This window comes from Rhinatrema bivittatum, chromosome 17 (genome assembly GCF_901001135.1).
Source record: "Rhinatrema bivittatum chromosome 17, aRhiBiv1.1, whole genome shotgun sequence".
NCBI classification, from domain to species: Eukaryota; Metazoa; Chordata; class Amphibia; order Gymnophiona; family Rhinatrematidae; genus Rhinatrema; species Rhinatrema bivittatum.
The window spans coordinates 30473186-30499699 of NC_042631.1; the positions used below are offsets into that span (position 1 = coordinate 30473186).

At 41.4% G+C, this 26514-nt stretch overlaps 1 protein-coding gene across 1 annotated transcript in view; it reads left to right on the top strand.

Annotated features, from left to right (window-relative positions):
- Nucleotides 1-483: 483 nt before the first annotated feature.
- TRPM5 (transient receptor potential cation channel subfamily M member 5) overlaps nucleotides 484-26514 on the top strand; it is a 90408-nt gene continuing 64377 nt past the window's right edge. Inside the window, 5 exon segments of the mRNA XM_029582954.1 lie at nucleotides 484-591; nucleotides 13784-13857; nucleotides 18414-18564; nucleotides 25474-25654; nucleotides 26191-26357. Of these exon segments, the coding sequence (XP_029438814.1) occupies nucleotides 565-591; nucleotides 13784-13857; nucleotides 18414-18564; nucleotides 25474-25654; nucleotides 26191-26357 (600 nt within the window). The 5' untranslated portion in view covers nucleotides 484-564.

Consider the following 26514-nt stretch of genomic DNA (forward strand, 5'->3'; position numbering starts at 1 on the left):
GCTCCACCGACCTCAAGGCACCAGCAAGAACACCTCTTTTTAATGCACGCTACGCCAGCCATGCACACTTATAACCGCATTTGAAAAGGGAAAATTTCAGCTCAGGCCATGTCACCCAGGTAAATACCCTATTTACCCGCATCAATGACTTTGACTAGTGCCCTCTGGATTCTGGATGAGCTCTGCTGGCTCCTGGGCATCACTAAAGGCTCTCGGCAATGGGAGGGGTTTCCCTTCCACCTGAAGTAATTCTACAGGAGAGGCAGGAGAAACCGGAATAAATACAAGGGGGAGAGGAAATGACTTTCCTTGTAACTTCACAGATACAGGCTTTTGCTTAAATGCTTCTTGGCTTGCCCAGGATTGGTTTTTTTTTTTGTTTTTTTAACTTATAAACCTGTGATTGGTTACTGGGTTGGACTTGAGTCATGTAAATAAGCTGACACTATGGGCTGGATCAGTGGCATCATTCCTTGTAGATACAGGAAATCACACTGACAAAAAAATTAAAAGGATCCTTCCTGGGACAGTGCATTGTGACTTTTGAATGGCAAAACTGCAATAATGTCTGTCATCAAGGAAAACTACGAGGTAAGCTCAGAAGTTATATACAAACCTTTGCTATCATATGGAACGACGCAATCAGTATTTACTCATTTTTATGCCGATATTCCTACTAGGATATTTTTTTTCCAGGTTTAAAGACTGATATTTGTCAGAGCCAGGTTTTCTTTACAGCTGCATGACTTCATGCAAAGCCATTCCCTTTCCGGTTTTAATTTTTTGTTTGTCAGGAATGCATCAGTATTTAATACATTTCAAATGTTGGTAAAAATAACTTCGTGATAGTCCAGAAGGGACTTTCACCTGATCCTTCATTTCTCTTTGAGGCTAAAGTCCTGCAGCGCTGCATTTGTTTTGCATACATTTTCACTTAAACAATTATTTTTCTGTGGAACTTTACTTCCAGAAACTAGGAGTGGCTTGGAGGTTAGAGCAATAGACTGGGAACCAGGGAAACCAACCTTCAAATCCCCCTTCCCCCAGTGATATGAATTGTGAATTTGTGATTCTATCTCCCATTGCCATAGGTGTTCAATTGGTTGTAAGCTCTTTGGAGAAGGGACTATTATAGAAACATAGAAATGATGGCAGAAGAAGACCAAACGGCCCATCCAGTCTGCCCAGCAAGTTTTGCACTTTTTTTTTTCATTCTTATCTGTTACTCTTGGCTCTTAGTAACCTTTTGATTCTATTTCCCTTCCACCCCCACCATTAATGTAGAGAGCAGTGTTGGAACTGCCTCTAAGTGAAATATCTAGCTTAATTAGTTAGGGGTAGTAACCGCCGCAATAAGCAAGCTATACCCATGCTTATTTGTTTACCCAGACTAAATAATTCAGATCTTGTTAGTTGTTGTCTGTATATAGATCTACTTTTCTTCATTCCCCCTGCTGTTGAAGCAGAGTGTTATTGGTATCTGACTAATAATAATGCTGTAAAGCTGCCTTGAACTCATTTGAAAAATTCCAAAATTATTATAGCAGGAATTAAACATTGGGCAACAGATATGTTGTTTTAAAACTGTACAAGGAAACTGACTTGCAAGCCATTTGCACTTTTTTATTTCACCTATAGTTTTGCTTGATTCTTAAATCTTGCCGTTCCTGCTAGAAATTAAGAAAGGATTTAGAAATGAAAATGTTTGACCAGTCACAGCCAGAAAAATGACAAAAGACCAAACACCAGAGCAGATAAACCAACTAACTACAAGTAACAAGTTATTTGGAATTTAGGCGGTAGTAGAGGGTACTGTTATTTGCAAGCACAGCCCAAACAATAATTCAGATTATTTTAAGAACAGAGGTAATAGGGATTTCTTTTAGCTATTTTCCAATAGTTCTTTTAACTGGAAATCAGCCTCACCTTTGCTCTCCTAATCATAGCGGTGGACTTTGTCTGCTACAGAGTGGTCTTCTCATTCTGTTCCTATGGTCAACATCTTTTGAAGGAAGGGTCCATTTGTGCCTCTGGAAATGCAATGTGATGATGTCTTTCTCTCCTTCTTCATAACTAAACGATAGTAAGTCACAGATTGTTTTATAGACAAGTAATGAGTAATCTTTAATACATATCCAGCATAGCTCTCTGCTTCAACGGCAGGGGAGAGACCGATACTTCACGCATATCCAGCATAGCTTTCTGCTTCAACGGCAGGGGGAATGAAGAAAAGTGGATCTATAGCCAGACAACAACCAACAAGGACTGAATTACATAGTTTGAGTAAACAAAAGCATGGGTGTAGCTTGCTTATTGCGGCGGTTACTACCCCTAACTAAGCTAGATATTCATTTAGATGCAGTTCCAACACTGTTCTCTACATTAATGGTGGGGGTGGAAGGGAAATAGAACCAAGAGGTTACTAAGAGCCAAGACTAACAGAAGTATGAGAAAAAAAAGTGCAAAGCTTGCTGGGCATTCTGGATGGGCCGTTTGGTCTTCTTCTGCCATCATTTCTATGTTTCTATGTTTAATGGATTACTTCTCAGAGGAGACAGTGAGCAACACAACGAGGAGAGAGGAGACAGAGAAGATAGCGACTGGCACCTCGTACAAAAGACGAGCTGCTCACTACCTTTTCTTCACCTTGACAGTACAGGTTAATTTTCTGTAGGTTTGAGAACCCATACATTGTAATCTCTGTTTTGTGCAGTCCTGTATAGACCATCATGTAGCCTTTCCATCTCAAAGTGGACATGAATGTTCTAACAAGAAGTATTGTTGTAGTTTTATCAATTTATCCTATTGAGTTTTTGTTTTTTGTTTTTTTTTGCATTTATTGCTGTTCTGTAATCTCAAGTAAGCACAGAATATTAGATAATGGTGCTATGGAAGAATAATATTCTCATTTTATTGTTGTTAGCAACAAATTAACAAATTACAATATATGTGAAGATCAAAGATATTAGAAAAGCGGTGAAAATTTGCCTTTTTTTTTTTTCAATAGGCTTTTTAATTTGTGGTTTTGAATATCCTCTCTTCTTAATGTTATTTCTACTTGTTTATGCAGAGTGTTTTTTTTATACTGGATATTGTTTAATGGTATTGATTAGCTGTTGTTGGACTTCACCATGAACTTTTAAAGAAAGATGGGTGATGAGCGAATGGATAAATGAAAAAAAGCGACAATGCCTTTGGCATTTCCATTCTTTTCTGAGTGTGCTCCACCGGCTCAAGCAGTGTTATGGAGTAGTCACAGCTTCAACAAAGCTGCTGTCTTGAAAGAGACTGAACGCAGGAAGCTTGTTTGCTTGAGACTTGGAATTTTAAAACCTATTTCTTGATATATGCAAAACATAAACCTTCTCTACTTTGGCTTTTTCACATATTTGATCGCGTCACATAAATGAGCCGATAGGCCACCACTAATTTCTGAATGGTGTGACCAAGGGGAAGGATTTTCTACAAAGAAAGTGAAGATAGATGCCTGATGTCTTATGAATTCCTTTATGAAGCGGAGACCACAAAATTTGCCCGACTCAGGCCGAGTTTCGCCGTTTGAAAACGGCTGCCTCAGGGGCTTATATTCTCTCTAATTCACAATTGGGATAACTGTATATGAAAGGTCACATAGAGAACTATGCGACCAACAGCATTATCTGGTCTCATGAGCGCGTTCACGGTGAATTCTCCGCTTGAAAAGTCAAACAGCGAAACTCGGCCTGAGTCGGGCAAATTTTGTGTCTCCGCTTCAATAAAGGAATTCATAAGACATCAGGCATCTATCTTCTTTGTTCATCCTGACGGCTTTCATAGATCGCCTTCCTTCGTGCTTTTTGGGTCCTACAAAGAAAGTGGCCATGCGCTCTTCCCTCATCTGATACCGAGGTGTGTGTTTGCCTGGCACTGTCCGCATTCCTCTTAAGCTGTTCAAAGTTGGCCCTCAGGGCTCTGGGTGAGTGCAGGCTGGCAGGACAGATCCAGAAGCGAGCCCTCTATTTCTAAACTTTATGGACAATCACTTTTGAAGTGACTGTGCTTTCTGCCTATAGCAAATTAAAAATGTCCACAGGCAGTAGGCAAAACCCTAATACAGTAAAAACAAGCAGAACCACCAAGACCAGTTTTTTTTTTAAGTTGTTCCCATGCCAGAGGGAAGCAAAGTCAAAATGGAGAGAGAAGGAATGGTCTATGAGAATTGGAGGAGATATCCTGGGTCATGTGTTCAAGGTTCCCATCTACTACTGACTATGAGGCCAATGTGCCAGTGTTGCCAGATGCCAAAAACCGTCAGAGCCCAACCAATCACAAATGTAGCCCAAAACTCAAAAGTTGCAAAAATAGTTTTTATTATGCAAGATTGTATAGAAATTCCTGCATTGCATGCAAACTAACAAAAATAACAATGCATATTTAAAAAGTTGAAAAATAATTCTAGAAAAGCCTAAAAATCAAGGTTGTCATGTTCAGTGTATTGCCATAACATCTGTATATATCAGATATAAAACAAACTAACAGATGTTGTTGGCTCGAAACTGTTACAGCACAATTTTTTTCTAGACACACTGCTTCACAAGCATGTTGATAAGTCCCTTCTAAAAGAAATTACAATCTAAGTGGGTACCTGAGGCAATGGGGAATAAAATAACTTGCTCAAGATATGTACGGTAAATCAGAGAAAGTAGCTCTGGTTTATCTAGCCCATTGTTCTGATCAGCAGGCTATGCCTTCCCCCTCACTTGGCTTAATATTAATTAGTATAGAATTTTAATAACAATATTGCTCCTGGGGAAATCTGGATTTTCTGTAGGTTCCAGTACATAAGAATTATCCAAGGATGTTACATATAAACTTTAACCAAAAACACGGTCCACTAATATATATAAGAGAGAGTATTCATTAACGTTCCCATGAAGAAGAATGACTATTTAAAACAAGGACCCATGTATTGATTTTGTCAGATTGGGCTCTGTGAGACTTTCAGTTTGAAATTTTGAAATTTACAGAAAATCACATTTGATATTTTATAGATTGAGGATAAGGAATATTTGGACATTCACTTGGAGATAAATTACATTTTTATATGCATATTAGCAAAAAAATACATACAAAAGTTTAATATTCATAAGATAATATATGACCAATGATTATATATAAAGCCAACTTGCATAAAAGTGTATGAATTTGCATTACAAACTGATGGTCATAATTATAATTCATAATTGGTCATAATTTATCTAAAGAATTTATCTAAAGTCTATTTATCTATGGTCATAATTTATCTAAAGAATAAAATATTGTGGAATACACATTATTGTTTGGCGCACATAAACTTTCAACACCACATAGCTCTGGGCAGAAAGGACATCTTTGGGTAATTCTTTTCTTGGCCAATAAAATGTGATCACAGCCTTTGAAGAAACCATGCCAGATCTTACTGTGGCTTTAAGGCCATATGCCCCCCGCCCACTCTGCACCCCTTCCGGCAAGACGACCAGAAAACCGCACACACCAAAAAAATTAGTCCAGAATCTCGCAACCATAAAAAGCTAGAAATTTCCAGCAGCTGTTCACAAAAAGTAGCCCAACTGGGTATGATAACCACCCATCTGGCAACACTGAAATGTACTAAACTGTGTTTGCAAATGTGATAACGAGCAAAAAAATGCCGTATTAATGTGATTATGTGCATTACCTGTGCATTTAAGACACACTATTTTGTGTTGGTAAATGCAAAATAGATAATGAGCTAAAGAATCATGCAAATGAGATAATTAACTATATTCATAAAATTACTTTTCTCATGTTTAAACTTGTGATATCACCTTTAACTGAGAAATTTAAATACACTTCTGGGAGTTAAAATCCTCAATTTTGAACCCTAATGCAAGAAAGTCAATGCAAAGCTGATTTGCATATCATGCAAATGGACCATTAACATGAGAAAAATAACATGCATTAATGACCTTTTCCCAGGGGTTAGTACCTCAGCCTCTTTGTGTGACCTTGTGCAAGGCACTTGATCTCCCTGTGCGCCTTTAGGATCCAGTTGAAAACAGGGACCTGGCTTTCCTTATCAACAAATAGATTATTAATGTGGAGGTAGAGCCATGAAATGTGTTTGTAGGATTTTAACTTTTGACCACCAATTAAGTGATCTTCAATTGACCCCAAAAAAAAAAGTGGTCATGGCATGTTTTTATGCTTTAGTGTAGTAAAGGGCTTTCTGCTCTTGGAATAACATTTTTATATTATGCCTCCAGTATTGCTTTAACATAGCTATTTCACACTAAGTGTTCATCCATCCATTAGTAAATTATTCGTTATAGTTGTCTGTCTCTCTTCCAGATTCCATTTGTTGCTATAAAAGTGAACGGAAAGCAATTTATTTTTTAAATTGATACAGATTTTACAAACAGAAGTTCTTGTTCTATGTGTTTAGGGGGCCTGCGGGGAAACAGATTGGATCAGGATTTATGTGGAAGTGAGAGCTGGTTCCTGTATGGTCCAGGAACAGTAATGGCTCCAGCTTTGCTTAGGTAGCAGCCCTCTGGAAGAAACGTGGATAAAGTAGCATGGTTGTCATAATCGGGCACGTGAATGTGTGTAAATAAAGGTCAATTATCAAACCATATTCTATAAAGGGACACTTTTTATTTGGATAAACTTAATACACTTTGGGATCATTCTGGGACATTGCACATAAATTAGCCAGCAAATGAGTGCATAAGTTACATCAGTGTTCAAAGTGGACTTACGCATTTACGTGTGCTTTGAAAATTATCCCATCAAATCTACCCGCTCACAATCACACCTGCAGGCACTTGTTGGGGGAAACTTTTCATGCATAGTTTTTAAAATCCAAAAGTTTGCATGCGAATACAAATCCCTTTCCAACTCCATCCCCAGGCATGCCTCTCTGCTCAATCCAGCTAAACTTACACACAACAAACAGTATGGGCATAACTTTACCCACATATTGGGTGGACAATTATTAGAAAGCCCATTTCTGCTTTCTAATAATTGTCCACCCAATATGTGGCATGTGAAGATCCATTGCCACCTTCACTTCTGGCCTGCAGGCACTGCTTGGACTATCTATCCAATGCTCTCAGCTCTGTCTTCCTCACTTCCTCCCATCTTGTTTCCTGCCTAGATATATATTTATACAAAAGCTTTTTCCTCACTCAGTTGCCAGAGCTTGGTCCTATTTCCTGGTCTTCATACTCTGGCTCCTTCCTTGTTGCCCGAATCCAGAAGACTTCATCTTTGGTTTATGCCTTCGGCGTTCCTGCTGATCTCTTTTATGCTCCCGGTTTCCTAGTTTTGCTCCAGGTTTTCTAACTTGAATCAGGGGCTTCCCATTCCTTATATCTTGCCATCAGCACCTGAAGGCTTAACTTGAGGAAAAATTGATTGGCATAGGAAGATGATGCCCCGTTTTTTAAATTTTCACCATCAGTACAGTTACCTGGATTCACCTCTCTAGACATTAGACCACTCATTCATGAGGCAATCCACAAATGATAGATGTCACATGGAAATGCTTTTGAAAATTACCCTCTCTTTGACTAGCTTTCTGGAGCAAACACTCCTTTCCTCTGATAAAACAGGTCATTTTGTTTTGACCTGAGGAAGGGAGTATAATCCTGAAAGCTATTTAAAATTGCCTGCATAAGTACAAATTTACGAGTATTTTTACAGATGGCCTTTGCATACTTTCCTTTGAAAATCGCCTCTGGAAATAGTACCTGCAGAGATTTGCCTCTCTATGGGTCCTTTTTCTGAGCAGGCCCATGCAAGGGTGTTAGATGCCCTAGGCGAACCTCCAGCCATGCTCCCACTCCCCTCTCCCCTCTCCCCCCGACTCCTCCCAAGCTGGAGGATAAGTGTCCATGCTGACCATAATCATCTAATGTGTCTGTTGTGAAACAAGTTCCGAGTTCACCGAAAAACATACTACATACTGTGGAGCACCTTTTCTAGCAACTGTATGCTAAAAACAGCAACATTAAAAACATTATGACCTTGGCCCACTTCACTATCATACACAACTGCAAAGACAACAGGCAGATCCCTGCTTGACATGCAATGTATGTCCACCAACCTCACTAGCATACTATCTCACCAGACATGGCATCTGACTATCAATCATCATCTGACACATCCCACTTCTCCCCTTCTAATGTATCTGTCACCAGGACCAGTAATCATGTTGACACAGTGAGATAACTCTTCCAACACAATCATCCAGAAATAACGAGTCTCATCACCACATCCACTCTTAACTGACAACAAACACTAAATGTAGGTTCTCCATCAACTTCACAAATGAACCAATGCCAAACAAGCCTATCATTTCTACCAAGTTCCACATTAATGTCCCTTCTCCTCCAGTCATTTTTGGGGGGGGGTTTCCACTAGTACTCGGACATTTCAAAATACAATAATACATTGTAAAATCAAAAACACATAAAAAACAGCAAACGGACAAAGCACATAAAACTTAGTTCAGACAAATTTTACAGAAGAATCAGAGGCCCTAGCACACCACTTTCTCCTTGGCAATGGCAGTTTCATCACAGCATCCCTTGCTTTCTCTTCTCCTACCTTCTGCTCAGTATCCCTATATCTCTTTCCCCTTCTTCCCCTCTCCAAAGTAACAGCATCCTATCTTTCTCTTCCTCCTCTTCAAAATCCAGATTCCTCTCTTCCCCCTTTACCACTGCAACATCTTTCCTCTCTTTGTCCAATCCTGAGCCCCAGCAGTGCAGCCCCAACTCTGTTTCCACTCCCTAGCCCCTGTCCCAGCAAAACTCTCTTTCCCACCCTCTCAGCCTCATCCCTTTATCTTCCCCAGCCCTAGCAACCTCTCCTCTTTCCAGCCCTAGAAGCCCCCCTTACTCATCCCCGTCAGTCTCAGCCCAGTCTTCCCAGCTGAAAAACTCCACTGCTACCAAATTAAAAATAATCCAAGCCTCTACATCAATTGATGTGCCTGTGCCTCCCCCCTCCTCAAGCATACATACCCCATCTGTGGAGGTCACCAAAGTCCAAATGGAGCAGGTGTGATCCCCTTTGTTACTCTCCCACTGGATCTCTAATTCAAAATATCATGAACCTTGAGGCTGGCCAGCACCATTTTGAAATAGGGATGTAGCAGGACAGGAGCAACTGGGAATCACTTCTGTCCCATTTGGACTTTAGCAACGCTCATGAATGGGGTAAGATGCCTCCGGAAGGGGGCAGGGCAGTCATTTCGTTTGCCTCCCCTACTGCCTTCCTTTTCTTGGGATCCCAGGGCAGCATGTTTACCACTGCTGGTCTTTTACAGTGCTACCCACAAAATTGCTGCTGTGGGTGGCTACCTAGTTTGCCTAGTGCTTGGGCCAGCCTGGTTTCCAAGGAAAACAATGGCAGTAGTCTTGCAAATGCAAACTTTCCGTGTTGTTGCCTCTCGCAACCTAACCGCATCCCAGGAACTGCTCTGCATGAATAAAACTGAGCACGATTTAGAACAATGCACATAGAACATTGAGGACGAGCAGTTTTCAAACTGCCAATTTACCCGGGTAAATAGCTTTTGAAAATTGCCCTGGAAATGTATTGTTAATCCAATGAAAAGATATCAACTAACACAATTTTGTTTTTTCTTAACATTTATTTCTTCACATGAACATGAACTCCACTATGTTTTCTTCAAGTCCTTTTTTTGTTTAAAGTTTACAGCAGAAGTATGTTTTGCTCCAATATTGTTTTGTTTTTGTTTTTTTTAAACAATGCTTTTGCAAATTACGCTTAAGTAGAATTTTAACGGCTTTCTGTTGCATTCCCTGGGCCTGCCTTCCATGGTTCTTTTGCCTTCTAAGCCCCAATATCCAGCCTTCCCATGCTTTCTGTAGCTCATCGCTCTCTCTCTTTTGCCATGGCGTTTGCATCTTTTCCTGCTTAAGCTTCTGGACAATGTTGTCCCTCTTGTACAGCAGGCAGACTGATGGGTATACAAATCATTGCCCGGAGAAGCTTGAGTAAAATGAAAATATGGATGCAAATTTCCATAGGACTTGTTTACAGCACACATCCCCTTGACCATGCTGAACATGGCAGGGTTAAGCTTGCCAATTTGCATCCATATTTTGTACACAAATGAGGAAGGCATGAAACAAACCTGTCTTTCACCTCCATGACTCGTTACCTTCTTCCATCTGCTCTGCACAACCAAGAAAGGATATGCAGCTTGCAGTAGGCATATTGTTCTATTATAAAATGCTGTAAACTCACAAAAGCATAAAGATATTTTAATTAAAAGATTTTCTGCTCTGCGGTGTTAGGGGCCAGGTCCCTGCCCACTTGATCCCGGCCTCTTATGGAGTCCATCAGCTTGTACAACACAATCTTCATGCTACGAGAGCCATGGAGGCAACTGAAAGATGTTAGCAATTCATGTCTACCAATTTGCATAAGAAAAATCAATGAATTCTAATTGGACCATTAGATGACTGAGGGGTTAAAGGGATTCTTAGGGAAGATAAGACCATTGCAGAAAGACTAAATTAATTCTTTGCTTCCGTGTTTACTAATGAGGATGTTGGGGAGATACCAATTCCTGAGATGGTTTTCAGGGGTGATGAGTCAGACGAATTGAACAAAATCATTGTGACCCTGGAAGATGTAATAGGCCAGATTGACAAACTAAAGAGTGGCAAATCACCTGGACCAGATAGTATGCATCCTAGGGTACTGAAGGAACTAAAAAATTAAATTTCTGATCTATTAGTTAAAATTTGTAACCTATCATTAAAATCATCCATTGCACCTGAAGACTGGAGGGTGGCCAATGTAACCCCAATATTTAAAAAAAGGCACCAGGGATGATCCGGGTAACTATAGACCAGTGAGCCTGACTTCAGTGCCGGGAAAAATAGTGGAAACTATTCTCAAGATCAAAATCGTAGAGCATATAGAAAGACATGGTTTAATGGAACACAGTCAACATGGATTTACCCAAGGGACGTCTTGCCTAACAAATCTGCTTCATTTTTTTGAAGGGGTTAATAAACATGTGGATAAAGGTGAACCGGTAGATGTAGTATATTTGGATTTTCAGAAGGCATTTGACAAAGTCCCTCATGAGAGGCTTCTACAAAAACTAAAAAGTCATGGGATAGGAGGCGATGTCCTTTCATGGATTGCAAATTGGTTACAAGACAGGAAGCAGAGAGTAGGATTAAATGGTCAATTTTCTTAGTGGAAAAGGGTGAACAGTGGAGTGCCTCAGGGATCTGTACTTTTCAATATATATATAAATGATCTGGAAAGGAATATGACGAGTGAGGTTATCAAATTTGCAGATGATACAACATTATTCAGAGTAGTTAAATCACAAGCAGATTGTGATACATTACAGGAGGACCTTGCAAGACTGGAAGATTGGACATCCAAATGGCAGATGAAATTTAATGTGGACAAGTGCAAGGTGTTGCATATAGGAAAAAATAACCCTTGCTGTAGTTACACGATGTTAGGTTCCATATTAGGAGCTACCACCCAGGAAAAAGATCTAGGCATCATAGTGGATAATACTTTAAAATCGTTGGCTCAGTGTGCTACAGCAGTCAAAAAAGAATACAGAATGTTAGGAATTATTAGGAAGGGAATGGTTAATAAAACGGAAAATGTCATAATGCCTCTTTATCGCTCCATGGTGAGACCGCACCTTGAATACTGTGTACAATTCTGGTCGCCGCATCTCAAAAAAGATATAGTTGCGATGGAGAAGGTACAAAGAAGGGCAACCAAAATGATAAGGGGATGGAACAGCTCCCATATGAGGAAACGCTGAAGTGGTTAGGGCTGTTCAGCTTGGAGAAGAGACGGGCTGAGGGGGGATATGATAGAGATCTTATAGATCATGAGAGGTCTTGAACGAGTAGATGTGAATTGGTTATTTACACTTTCGAATAATAGAAGGACTAGGGGGCATTCCATGAAGTTAGCAAGTAACACATTTAAGACTAATCTGAGAAAATTCTTTTTCACTCAATGCACAATAAAGCTCTGGAATTTGTTGCCAGAGGATGTGGTTAGTGCAATTAGTGTAGCTGGGTTCAAAAAAGGTTTGGATAAGTTCTTGGAGGAGAAGTCCATTAACTGCTATTAATCAAGTTTACTTAGGGAATAGCCACTGCTATTAATTGCAACAGTAGCATGGGATCTTCTTAGTGTTTGGGTAATTGCCAGGTTCTTGTGGCCTGGTTTGGCCTCTGTTGGAAACAGGATGCTGGGCTTGATGGACCCTTGGTCTGACCCAGCACGGCAATTTCTTATGCTCTTATGTTCTCTTTTCGGTGTGTGGCACTATATAATAGCACAATACATGCAAGACAAATATAGCTGAATTCTGAGTTTAATTTTATTAAATTAGCACTTCAAAATAGGTAGTTGAAGATATGAAATTGAAAACAATCAGTAAGATGCAATTTCATTTTTTACAAAAAAACCCAAAAAAGTTCATTCTCCGCTCCCTCGCTCCCTGATTGGCTGGTGCTGGGCAAAAGGGGCTTGCCTAAGCAAGTCCCTTTTGCCCAGCACCGGCCAATCGGGCAGCGCGCCCTCACTCCTCGAGTCACTCCCTCCTGCTGTAAATGTTGGAATGCATTGGAAGAGGGGTAGTCTTATACGGTGAGTATATCCCAAACTCTATATTTTAACTGGAAAAGTTGGGGGTCATCTTATACGCCCAGTCGTCTTATACGCCGGAAAATACAGTATCTTGTTTTAGTACAGCAATAGCCACACTCAGGGCTACAAGGAGCAGAGGGCAGGGAGGCGGTTTAAGTTTAGAATTGTCATTACTGTCAATGTTGCTGAGCAGAGTTTGAATTTGCATATTATGTATCATCTTGCAATGTCCTTGCTCAACCATTATTTTGCATTTGAAGTAAAAAAAAAAAAATAAAGCAAGTAATTTGTTTAAACAAAGCACGAGTAGTGTGTCTAGTTTACAGTCATAAAATCATTCTGAGTGTTACACTTTTATTATGTTTTCTTTTTCACCGTGGGTGGTTAGATCAGATTGATACGTGCATAACAGAGCTTCATACTTCTATAATCTCATTGCATACAAAACTTCAGTTCTTTGGCTTTGTGTGTGGTGTGTATGTACTGAGAATTCTAGCCCACGGCTACAAGAAAAGTTTAATCTAAACTGTACAACAGGAATTGATGTAGGGCCTAATTCAATAAGCTTTCTTTTCCTATAGACACAGAATGCAAGAAAAGTCTTAATAATAAGTCAAGCCCTTAGGGTCTTGCTCAATAAGGAAATTTTCACATTCGGTGACTTTATTGAATGAGGTTTACCGAGAAAATTTGAAAAGAACACAGATATGGTAACACTTTTGATCCCCAGTTACTGGAAAATGGCCCCCTTAATCCCCAACAGGTCATTGAGTTTTCATGTCCTCTTGTCATAGACATTATCAGCTCCATACTCTATTCGGCACCACTTTTCTGGCTAAGTAAATGGTGGGATTTGAAAATCCCGCCACACTGGCTGGCCCTGAGAGAGCTGGATAATTTTTTATGTGGCTAAAAGGGAGATAGGGCGAAGTTAGCCACATAAACACCAATGCTCTGTGTTATCGGGCTAAAGTTAGCCAGATAATCTTTGACAACAGCTCCTGCACTGCTGAATATCCTGCCCATCCAGCTCTTGGCTGATATCTCTAATTATTAAAGTATGATATTGTAAAATATCAGAAACCTTCATTTTTATCCCCAGAATGTTGACCTTCAAAATACTGGAAGAAAGCTAAATCACCAGGACCAAGCTAACCTGGACCAAGCTGTTACTCTGTGAGTACCCTGATATCCAGCATCTTTTGCAACACTAACTGGTCGGATCTCAAAGGCTTGCGCACGCCAAAACTGGGAGATACGCGCGTGACTCGGACTCGCGTGCGCCACGCGGATTTTAAAAAGGACACACACGTGTATCTCCTGGGGCACGCATAAAAAGTTTTCCAAAAGCAGGGTGTGGGCGGGCCGGGACTGCACCAAGGAGTCAGCGCGCATAAGTAGTTACGCGCACAAATGCGCACCAGGGTCCTCACTGCATAACTTTACTTCTGCTAAGTCGTATAACAAAAAAAAAAACACAAGACTAGTCAGCGGAGTTTTAAGGCTAGGGGCTGATAGGGTAAAAGGGAAGCAAGTTAGATAGGGGGTTTAGGAAGCCCTCTCCTTTACTGGGGAGAACTGGGAGCAAACTGGGAAAAAGGCCTTTCGCATTGCGGTGCATACCTACTAAAATTCTGCCCGCTCGAGACAGCATTTGCGCTGACATGCATACGTCAATATAAAATTGTGTGTGCATGTACATGCAGATAGCCGATTTTATGACACACATACATATACACGCATATGTTATAAAATCGGCGCGTCCATGTGCGAGCGCTGGCAAATGTGCACACATGTACGCATTTGTTGTTACGCGCACAAATGCGCACCAGGATCCCTACCACCTTAAATTTTACATCTATGTGGGCAAAGACATGCTGGGTTGCTCATGCAAACTGACTAAGACCTGGAGATACAAATAAAGGTAATTTTCAAATGCATTGCCATATGTAAAATGCTGTTTTATATGCAGAAATGGGATTTATAAAATTGCCCATCCCATGTGCAGATAAACTTATGCGTGCATATCCTGCTGAAGTGAATCTGCACTGTGCATTATGCGGAAGTGTTCCCAAGGGTAGAGTTTTTACTTACATGTATATTTTTCTATTTTATTTATTTATTTATTTTTAACTTTTATATACCGATGTTCCTGTAAAGCAGGGGTGGGCAATTCCAGTCCTCGAGGGCCACAAATCTGTCGAGGTTTTAGGATATCCTAATGAATATGCATGACATAGATTTGCATACAACTGAGGCAGAGTGCATGCAAATCTCTCTCATGCATATTCATTAGGGATATCCTGAAAACCAGACTGGTTTGTGGCCCTCGAGGACTGGAACTGCCCACCCCTGCTGTACAGGATACATATCGCACCGGTTTACATGAAACTGAACTGTCGCCGAGGGGCGGACGCCCCTCGGCGACAAATAAACAAGTGTTTATTTTAAGAAGGGTTACACACATACGTCTTAAAATAAACAAGTGTTTATTTTAAGAAGTATGTGTGTAACTTTACATGGAAAATGTATATAGCAGATGTTACTAACGTGGGTACTTACAGTGGGATGATTTTCAAAGTCAATGTGCATGTGTACGGGTGAGACTTGTAAATGAATTTGCTGCATAAGTTACCTGTGTTATTACAAAATGACATTCATAGCTATACTACGTCATGCATAGGGGAGTCATTTCCAATTTATTTTATTTTTTTTTTTTTTATAAGGACACTGTAGTGAATGGAGAATTATGACGCCATGTGCTTTGCACAGAATCAGCTTGCAGAATATACAAATTCTTGCAGGTTGTAATCAGTAGAGTCTTATCTTGATTTAAAAGTAATCATTGATCTATGATAGAATTATTGTTCTATTTTGTGGCTGATTTCAATGTAGGCATTTTATAAAAATTAACACACATAGTGGATTAATAAAAAATTCAAAAGCAGCTAAAAGCGCTGCTCGTGCAAAAATGGCCGCAGGGCATTCTGGGGGCAGGTCCAAGACTGACCCTTGCTACTGCTGAGAGTCAGTCTAATACTCTCTATATAGGTACCACTCTAGAGGGGCACTTTGAAATGGAGTGGGTTTTCGGGAGGTGGGTGCTGTTACAGACACATTCAGAGGTATTCATAGTAAAACTGACATCAGTAAAGAATTATAGCCCTTATAAGTGATGAAAAGTCAAACAAGAGGAGTTGATTTGTACAGTGCAGTGCCAGCTGCACTGTACAAATCTACTCCTTTTCATCACTTATAAGGACTTCATAATTCTGCCTCTGTCGCATGTTGAGGCAAAGGGGCGCCGGTGCCATTTTGATTACTGGCAGCTGACGGCCTGGGAGTGGGAGATCGCTCCCGGCCGCCCCCCCCCCCCCCCCCGCTGGACCACCAGGGACTTTGGGTGAGTCTTGGGAGGGGAGCAGGGGGGGAGGTGGCTTTAAATTTAATGAAATTGGAAGTTGTGGCAGAAAATTGGTGTAATTTGTGCATCTACTGAAATCACATCTATCCTCAAAAAGATGAAACCTGTGACTCATCCATCAGACACTATCCCCACCAAAGCCCTCCTCACCATACCTGACATCATTTCCAAACCCATTGCAGATGTTATCAATTGCTCCCTCTCCTCAGGCATTGTCCCTGACCCACTCAAGCATGCTGTGGTCAAACCACTGCTCAAAAAACCTGCACTTGACCCCAAGGACCCTGCCAACTTTCGCCCTATCTCCAATCTCCCTTTCATCTCAAAAATCATGGAGAAGGTCGATAACTCGCAACTTACAGAATTCCTTGAAACTCACAACCTTCTCCACCCCTCTCAATTTGGCTTCCGTAAACACCTCAACACTGAGACCCTCTTACTTTCCTTGACTGACTACTTACTCAGGGGAATGGATCAAAGTCACAGCTACCTTCTTGCTCTACTGGACATTTCAGCAGCTTTTGACACTATAAATCACACCCACCTCCTTGCCCGCCTAACCGACATTGGCCTTTCCGGCACAGCCCTTAAGTGGTTCTCATCCTACCTCGACAATAGTAAATTCACCGTGAAAATAGGCAATGCTGAGTCCTCTCACTACACCCTCACCCAAGGAGTCCCCCAAGGCTCCTCCCTCTCTTCTACCCTCTTTAACATTTACCTCACCCCCTTGTACAAACTCTTATCAGAACTTGGCCTCAAATTCTTTCTCTATGCTGATGATGTGCAAATCATCATACCCATTCAAGGCTCCCTATCTGACACCCTTGAATCCTGGGGAAACCTTCTCGCTGCCATCAACTCCTTACTTACCAACCTCCACCTCGCTCTAAACACTGCGAAAACTGAACGCCTCCTCATATCCCATCACCCCCCTACCAATCCCGCACTCACAATTGACTCTGCTATCAAGATTCTTCATGCACAGCCCTGCGCAAGGAACCTGGGGGTCCTAATCGACCAACAACTGAACTTCAAAAAACATATCAGTGCCATACTCAAAGAGGGTTTCTTCAAACTTAAAGTCTTAAAAAACCTGAAACCTCTCCTTCACGCTAGTGACTTCTGCACTGTCGTCCAGGCTACACTGGCATCCAAGATGGATTTCTGTAACTCCCTCTTTCTTGGCCTACCCTACTCCTCCTTAAAGCCCCTCCAAATGCTACAGAACACTGTAGCCAGAACCCTCTCCAACGCTCACAAATACGACCACATTTCCCCCATACTGAAGGACCTACACTGGCTCCCTATTCCCTCCCGCATCCTCTTTAAATCCCTGACCATTATACATAAAGCCTTATATTCCCATCACTCCAACTGGCTGGCAGATCCCCTCCAATTTGCCTGCTCGAATCGGCCGACAAGGACCACTAACAAAGGGTCCCTCCATGTGCCATCCCTAAAGAAAGCGCACCTCACAGCTACAAGGGATCGGGCGCTCTCCATTGCTGGACCTATGCACTGGAACTCACTCCCAACCCACCTCAGACTTGAACCTTGCATCACCAAATTCAGAGCCCAGCTCAAAACCTGGCTATTCAAACAAGCCTTTCCCCAACACCCTTGATGAATATTGAATTGTGATGGATCATGACCTGAATTTGACTATGACCTTGTTCTTATGACATAGTTCACTTGTTGTTTGTTCCTATGCTTCTCTGCTCTCCTTATGGTTTTTTGTACCCCTTACCCTTCCCCTGTTACTTGTAATTTCCGTTGCTTTTGTTCCATGTAAACCGAGGTGATGTTTCGACTAACATCGGTATAAAAGACTTTTAAATAAATAAATAAATAAAATGTAACCACCTGCAAATTTATGTGGTCTGTTACAAAACTACCTCCTAAAAGTAGGCCATCCTCAGTATACAACAGTGGTCCCCAACCCTGTCCTGGGGGCCCATCAGCCAGTCGGGTTTTTAAGATATCCACAATGAATATGCATGAGAGAAAATGTGCATCTTATGGAGGCAGTGCATGCAAATTTTCTCTCATGCATATTCATTGTGGATATCCTGAAAACCCGACTGGCTAGTGGGCCCCCAGGACAGGGTTGGGGACCACTGGTATACAGGGTTTATTTTAATGGCCTACAAATCATTGAGAATAATCTATTTTGACAGCTCAGGGGAATTAAATAGTTCCCAAAGAATGTACTCATTTTTTTAAATTTCAGTTCTGATGAATTTCTTTTTATCCAAATGTCAACAAGGTCTGAAACTCATCAGCGAGTGTTTTTATTTTCCAATAGCGAAGGTTTGTGTCCTGCTGTTCAGACGATTGCACCCCAAAAGCCCACAGAAACCAACTACAGGAGCTGGAAAAAAGAAACCTTCAAAAGGGAATGCCAGTACAGCACTGGAGAAATTGATTTCATGAGTTGTGGAAGAAAGAGTGGGAAGGTATGAAAACAGAAAAAAAAAAGACTGGGTATGATTGCAATAAATTTAGTTATACATTAAGGGCTGGATTTAAAAAGCCCTGCGCACGTAAATCCAGCCGGATTTATGCGCGCAGGGCACTCGCACCGGCGCCCGCATAGCCCCGGGACGCGCGTAAGTCCCAGGGCTTCGTAAAAGGGGCGGCACGCGCAGGGGGAACTTGGGGCAGGTTTTCGGGGGGGGTACGTGCGTATCTTACACGCGTACCCCTTTGAAAATCTGCCCCTAAGGGAAGATTTTAAAAGCCATTTACGTGCATAAAACAGTAGTTTGGAACTGGGTCTTTACACAAAACGTGACCAAAAATTACAGTTTATGAAACAAATAATCAGTTACAGAGGTAATGGCCGATGGAATAAAATCCATACTAAAAATGGAGTTAAATTTTCAGAGGCATTTCTACATCTAAAACAATGCTTTACCTATGAAAAGATTGCCCTCCATTTTTTTTGTTAAACTTTTTATTATTAACATTTTTATTATTAAAATTTGTATCAAAATTTTAACATAAAAAATTACAGGATTTCCAGATTAGCTCATATTTACAATTCAACAATTACAATATTGTAAATAACATAACACAAGAACTCTTAACCTTTCTTCCACCATATTATAATCCTTACATTACTCTTTTTAAAGTCAAACTCATTGTCAGATACACATTGATACAGAGCTGGCTGAAGGTACATACCTACCTAATCATAACCATAAATAAATTAAATATTAGCCTGAGTCCTTAACCAGACTACCTCCTGATATGTAGATAAATGTATGCTCCTATGTCCTGTAAATGCAAATATTAAGTCTGCGTGGAAGAGTTCCCGGAGCACAGTTGGAGAGGGGTTTGGACAGATACATACTTTTGGATTTTCAAAAGTACACGTATAGAATTTATTGAAAAATGCCTGCATCATTATAGCAGATGCGATTGTGTATGCGTAGTTTTGATGGAATATTATGGTCCAATATTATGGAACACACTACCACTCGAAATAAGACTAATGAAAGATCTAAAACTCTTTAAAAAAAAAGCTTAAAAACATGGCTCTTCAAAAAAGCTTTTCACAATGAGAGTGGGGAGTAAGGAATACTAGCGGACAAGAAAGAGAACTCCGGCACACTGTTAAAAGTCAACAAATAGCAGTTATCCCTCCTTTATTATTTTTTCTCATACCTAAAGATTAATTTAAGAGTACAGTATTCTCATATATGGATATCCTATTATTCATATAAATGGAATTTCCAATCCACAATCCAAATAGCGTATATTATTTGAATCATGTAACCGAAACTTTATTGGCACCTACTAGCTAATTTATAATCCTAACCAGACTTATTTATGTGCCTATCTGTAAACCGTTGTGATGGTATACTACTAAACGACGGTATAGAAAAGTTTTTAAATAAATAAATAAATAAAGTGAGCATACGTGCCTATTGATTCAAGCATAACTGCAGCCTGTTGATTGGGTTAGTAACTATTTGACAAAGAAGTCGGGTTGGATGAATGCTAGTACACTGGTTTTGAATAAGGCCAAAACTGAAATTTTTAAAATAGGGAGGTTTTTTGATGGCTTGCAGAGCCGATGGTACAGCTTGCATTGGATGACTGTGTGTTAGAGATTTTGTATAAAACTTTAAAACGTTTGGTGGTCTGCTCTGATAGTTGTGCAGTATATACATTTTTAAATAAATAAAATAGACATAAGTTATTTACGTTTTTGCTGACTTTCTTATGTGGGCATTTACACTTCTGCTCTGAAGCACCTCTAGCATCAAGTTGCAACCAAGCAACATGGCTGAACTTCCTGCAGCTCTTGATCCCTTTTATAGGTTCTACTGGCAGGACTTCCTGTGACATGTTTTGAAGACATCACATCCTGCCTTGTATAAGTGGAGTCTCAGAATTACTACCCAGTATCTTCGCAACAGGTCTCCTGCTTTCTTTTGCGGTGCTAGTGGCCCAGCGTGTTTTTGTGCATTCCTGGTGCTCCTGCTGTTTCTGCTTCCTTCCTTTCTCCTGGTGTCCTCCTTGTGAGTCTTATGGTTCCCTGTTAAACTCTCCATTGTCTTCTCTGACCCGGTGTCCCTGCATTTATTGTTTCATCCTCGAACCAGACTACAGTTTTGCTCAGCTCGGTCAGCTGTCTAGCTTGGATCATGGCAGGAAAATCCTGCCAGACGCCAGAACCTGAGGGCTCAACCCAAAGGGGAGGTGGTTGGCTAGGCAGAATACCTACACCTGTGGTGTGTTAGCAGCTGTCTGTTAAGGCCTATCTTGTACTCACACCAGATAAGCAGTGCAAACGTAACAGTGGCACAAGGGCTCAATAAACTCCCCACCACCACCACCCCACCCCTGGCGTGCTAGATTGTGAAGTCCATTAATTCTGCTGACTCACCAGCACTTCAGCTTCTGCAAGGTTTGGCCTTGCAATTCCAGCAGTTCACCACTTCAGTGCAAACCTTATCTCAGCGCATGGATGCCCTTCTGTCACAGGGCCCAGCTATTCAGCCTCTGGTTCCAGTCCTGGTTCCACCAGTGCTGCAACTTCACTCTGAGGCATCAGCTATTCATCTTGGCTTCCACCCTGTTATGATGAAAGTCCCAAAACCTGCAGGGGCTTCTTCAGTCAGTGCCAGATTCAAGCTGCCAGTTTCCCTTCAGACCAGGCAAAAGTGGCATATATTATATCACTCCTCTTGGCTTGGGCTTCCCCGCTATGAGAACACAACTCCTCGTTTAACACCCAACTGACTTTCTGGCACGTTTACAGAGAATTTTCGAGGAACCAGGCAGCTCCTCCTCCTCTGCAGCTGACTTTCTATATCTCTGCCAGGGCTCACAAATTGTAGGTCAGTATGTGATTCAGTTCTGGACCCTGGCAACAGAGCTTTGCTGGAATGACAAAAGTCTAACGGAGATGAATAGATCTCATGTTACATCCTCAGGAGCTCTGTCAATCCCCTAGGACTGGGTTTACCCTAGTTCCAGTGACATGGCCCTCCCATGGACTGGTCTACAGGAGACATCCAGTCATGGAGCCCATATTGCCTACAGCATTGCCTCGATCCAGTTGCCTGTCCTACCTCAGTCTCTGATCTCACAATACCACCCAGTCTCCCTCGGGCCTACGTGGCTTTCCATGATATATTTAGCAAAAAACAAGCTGAGGTCCTTCCCCCTCATCATATGACTGTCCTATTGATCTCCAGCCAGGGAAAGTACCTACTTATGGCAGAGTGTACCCTCTGTCAGTGCCAGAGACCCAGGCAATGACTGAGTACATTAAGGAAAACCTGGAGCGAGGAGGGGTTTTTTCTTCATCACCAAAAAAAAACGGATCTCTGAAGCCCTGCATTGATTATCGTGGCCTAAACTCTATCACTGTTAAGAACAAATATCTATTACCCTTTATTTCTGAACTCTTTGATCGCCTCCAGGGTGTCAAGATCTACACTAAATTGGATCATCGAGGAGCCTACAATCTCATCAGAATCAGACTGCATTGAATACAAGAGACTGACATTAAGAATATCTCATCATGCCCTTTGGATTGGCCAATGCTACTGCCATATTTCAAATCTTCATAAAGTTATATTTTCAGAGACTTCCTACAGAAATGCGTTCTAGTATACCTGGATGATATTCTATTTTTTTCCCCAGAGTCTCACACAACATCATTCCAGGGTTGAACAGTCCTCCAGTGACTGTGAAAACAGACTATATGGCTGCAAAGCTGGAGAAATACTCCTTTGAGCAGTTTGAACTACCCTTTTTGGGTTAAGTTATCTCTGTTCAAGGTCTGAAGATGGACCCTGCCAAACTAGCAGCCATCAGAGAATGGCCCAGTCCAATGTGACTCAAGGCTTTACAACATTTCTTAGGATTCTCAAATTATTACTGCCAGTTTATTCCTCATTATTCACTCATGGCGTCCCTGACAGCTCTTACATGCAAAGGGGTGAAAGACTAGCCTGAAGATGCCATTCAAGCCTTTGAGAGACTTAAAGAGGTCTTTGAGTCTGCATCAGTCTTCCAGCATCCTGATCCTGACCGACCCTCCTATCTCGATAGGGATGCCTCCTTCACTGGGGCAGGGGCAGTTCTCTCCCAGACAGTTGCAGATGACAAATGATGCCCATGTTCATTCTTTTCCAGGAAGTTCTCTTCCACAGAAAATAATTACACCACTGGTAATTGGGAACTTCTGTCCATTAAGCTCACCCTTGAAGAATGGCAGCATCTCTTGGAAGGAGCCAAACATCCTTTCACTATTATAATGGATCACAAGAACCTCCTTTATCTCCAAGAGACCAAAAGACAATCCCTGACAGGCTCAATGGTCATTACTTTTCAATAGATTTGACTTCCATCTAGACTTTCATCCTGATGAGAATACCAGGGCGGATGCCCGATCATGCTCATTTGATACATCTGATACCACCACTGAGCCATAGTTCATTCTAGTCCTGGCTAAGATTCTTGCTGCGACCTCTTTCACCATTCCATTCGGCATGACAGTAGTACCCACATGCCTTAGAGGAAAGGTCCTCAAGTGAAGTCATGATTCCAGGCTGGGTGGACATCAGGGATTCTGGAAAAATTTGGATTTGATTTCACACCAATACTAGTGGCCCAGAATGGCTCAAGATGTATAGGTATATGTTGACATACTTCAATTGTACCCACAACAAACCCTCTCACCAGTGCCCTTGGGGTCTTTTCCAACCTCTACCTGTCCCAGACAAGCCTTGAAACCACATCTCCACTGATTTCATCACTGACCTTCCCACATCAGAAGGCCACACAGTTATCTGGGTCACAGTAGACTGCTTTTCCCTCTACCAGCTTTGTCATCGGCCCCCAACCTGGCACATCACTTCTTTAAAGAAATGTTTTGATTGCGCAGTATACCAGAGCACATTATAAGTGCTCTGGTGTTCAATTCACCTCAAAGTTTTGGAAGAGTCTCTGCAAAAAGTTTGACATGTCTCTTGACTTCTCAGCCTATCAACCCCAAACTAATGGTTTGACAGAGAGAACTAATCAAACTCTGAAGCCTTCCTTCAAGCTTACGTCTCCAAATAACCCATTGTTAACTTGGGCAGAATTTTTTTTTATAACAACCACACTCATGGATCTTCAGTAACATCGCCATTCTTCATGGTCCATAGCAGACCCCCTATGGTGTTCCTTCCTGTATCTGTGGCCACAACAGGACCGGCAGCTAACCAAAAGGAAATAACCTGCTGTATCTTTGGAAGACTACCAGTCAATTTCTTATTAAAGCTGCTGATGAAGCCTACAAGAAGAAGGCTGCCCCCACACTCCTACTTTTATCTGAGACCTTGGTGTGGCTAAGAACCATCTATGAAGCTTCCTTCCGCTAAGTTTGCCCCTCACTTTATTGGCCCTTATCCTATAATGAAATGGGTGGGACCTGTCACATACCAACTGAAGCTGCCCTCTACTTTACGCATCCACATGCATTTTGTGTATCACTGTTAAAGCCGTGGTCATTACATGTAAACACAACAGACGACCAGCACCACCTCAGTCTCCTCAGAAACCAACCTGGAATTTGAAATTCAAGAAATTCTGGATGCCAAGAGACTGCGGGATAAACTTTATTCTTTGATTTCTTGGAAGGGATATGGACCAAAGAAGAACTCTTGGGAACCAGCAGGCAATGTCCAAGCACCTCTCTTGACCAAGAGGTTTAATCAATCTTTCCCCACAATCCCAAGCCTAGGGGGTCTTGGGAAGGGGCTTAAGAGGGAGGTACTGTAACACCTCTGGTCTGAAATGACTCCAGCATCATGCTGCATCCAAGGAACATGGCTGAACTTCCTACAGGACTTCCTGTGAAATATTCCAATGACATTACATCCTGGGTAGTAGTTCTGAGACTTGTATAAAGGGAGGCTCAGAACGACTTCACAACAGGTCTCCTGCTTTTTTTTTTTTTCAGTGCTCATTGCCCAGCGTGTTCTTGTGCATTCCTGGTGTTCCTGCTGCTGTTCCTGCTTCCTGACTTATTTATTTATTATTTATTTATTTAACATTTCTTATATACCGATGACCGTTCGCACATCGCATCGGTTTACAGTGAACAAAAAAACCATTGGGCAGAGCCCTTACAAATAACTGATAATATAGTAACTAGGTAACATATAAAAATAGTTGGGAGGAGCCCTTACATGAAATACAAACATCAAGGAGGGAATGCTAAGGGTATATGCTAAGGGATTGAGCTATAACAGAACCTATATACAGATTATTGCACAGTACAAAATCATAAGGCAAAAATCATCAGACTTGCTCCTGGTGTCATCCTTGTGAGCCCTGTGGTTCCCTGTTTCACCCTCTGTTCTCCCTGCATTTATCATCTCACCCTCAGACCAGGCTCCAATCTAGCTCAGCCAGCTGTCACCACCTTGGATCATAACAGGAAAGTTCTGCCGGCTGCCAGAATCTGAGGGCCCAACCCAAGGGGGAGGTGGTTGGCTAGGCAGAAGACCTACACCTGTGGTACATCAGCTACTGTCTGTTAAGGCCTATGCAAACTTAACAGTAGCCCAGGGGCTTACTAACCCCCGGCATGACACAAAAAAATTATCCTTTTAGTTATATTCATACAAAGGTAATCAGTTATGTTCATTAGTAACGCAAAAAAGTAATCTAATAAAGCAGCTAGGAACTTAGTCACCACTTAGCCATACTTGTAGGACTTGCTGTCCTTTGTTGGCCATAGGGAAATTGTTCTACTCATGCAATGCACTTGTTTCCGTATTTTACTGGACAACAATGCAGATCTTCAGGTTTTATTGCATTTGGTCACTGAGTGTCTTCTCCATTCACTCCAGTTTGTTAAGGTTCCATGTGGCATCCATCCTGGAGTTATATTTGATCTCATGATCAATGAATGGAATCTGGCAGCCCCAAACTTGGTGGTGTCTCTGGTTGGGGGCGAAGAAAACTTTCAGATGAAACCTTGGCTCCGGGACATTATGCGAAAAGGACTGGTGAAAGGAGCACAGAGCACAGGTTTGCTGCTTTTAAGGTACTGCAGTTTCAGCTAGAAATCCAATGATCTCTGCACAAATGGAACATAGTCTGCTACTTTCTCCATATTTTATTTAACGGTAATTTCATGGATGTAGGGCAGATTTTCTTCCATCTTGGGATTAAAGTAGAACCTCTTCAAGAGATGTGATTGTTTGGATCATTTCAGATGTCTAAAGATGCATTAAAACCATACAGCATCAAGCTTGGATCAGTAACAGCCTCCTAACCACTGGCTGTTTGTGACCGTTATACTGAAATGTACCTCAGTTCCTTAAAGGCAGGATCTCTTCTGCTAGTTATCATTAATATTATTAATACTAGTAATAGCTGCATCTTGAAAGACTTCAAATTCAGTTAGTAACTAACAGGTAAAATCTATGTGGGGAAGAGTAGATGGAAAATGTGCTCCTTATTCATCTACCATCTACCCAAATACTGTACCATAGTAGGAAATACACAAAGTATTGAAAAAAAGGTGCAACATATTTCTAAGTCCATTCTTGGATTTCTTGCAGGTGCCTGGCTCTTTACCAGCGGTCTGCGAGCTGGAATAACAAGGCATATAGGGGAAGCAGTTCAAGATCACTCTTTGGCAAGCACTTCATCCAAAATTAAAGTTGTCGCAATAGGAATAGCTTCACTAGATAATGTTCAACACAGGGAAATTTTGAGTAATGCAAAGGTATGCCACATTCATGTCTACGTTCTATACTGCAACTTTGACTCTATTATTAAACATATCTACTGCAATAAGTGTGAAATTTTCATTCTATATAATCTAAGTATGCAATATATAAGAACAAAAGTCCTTCTGCAATATTGCTTGCAATGTTGTGGAA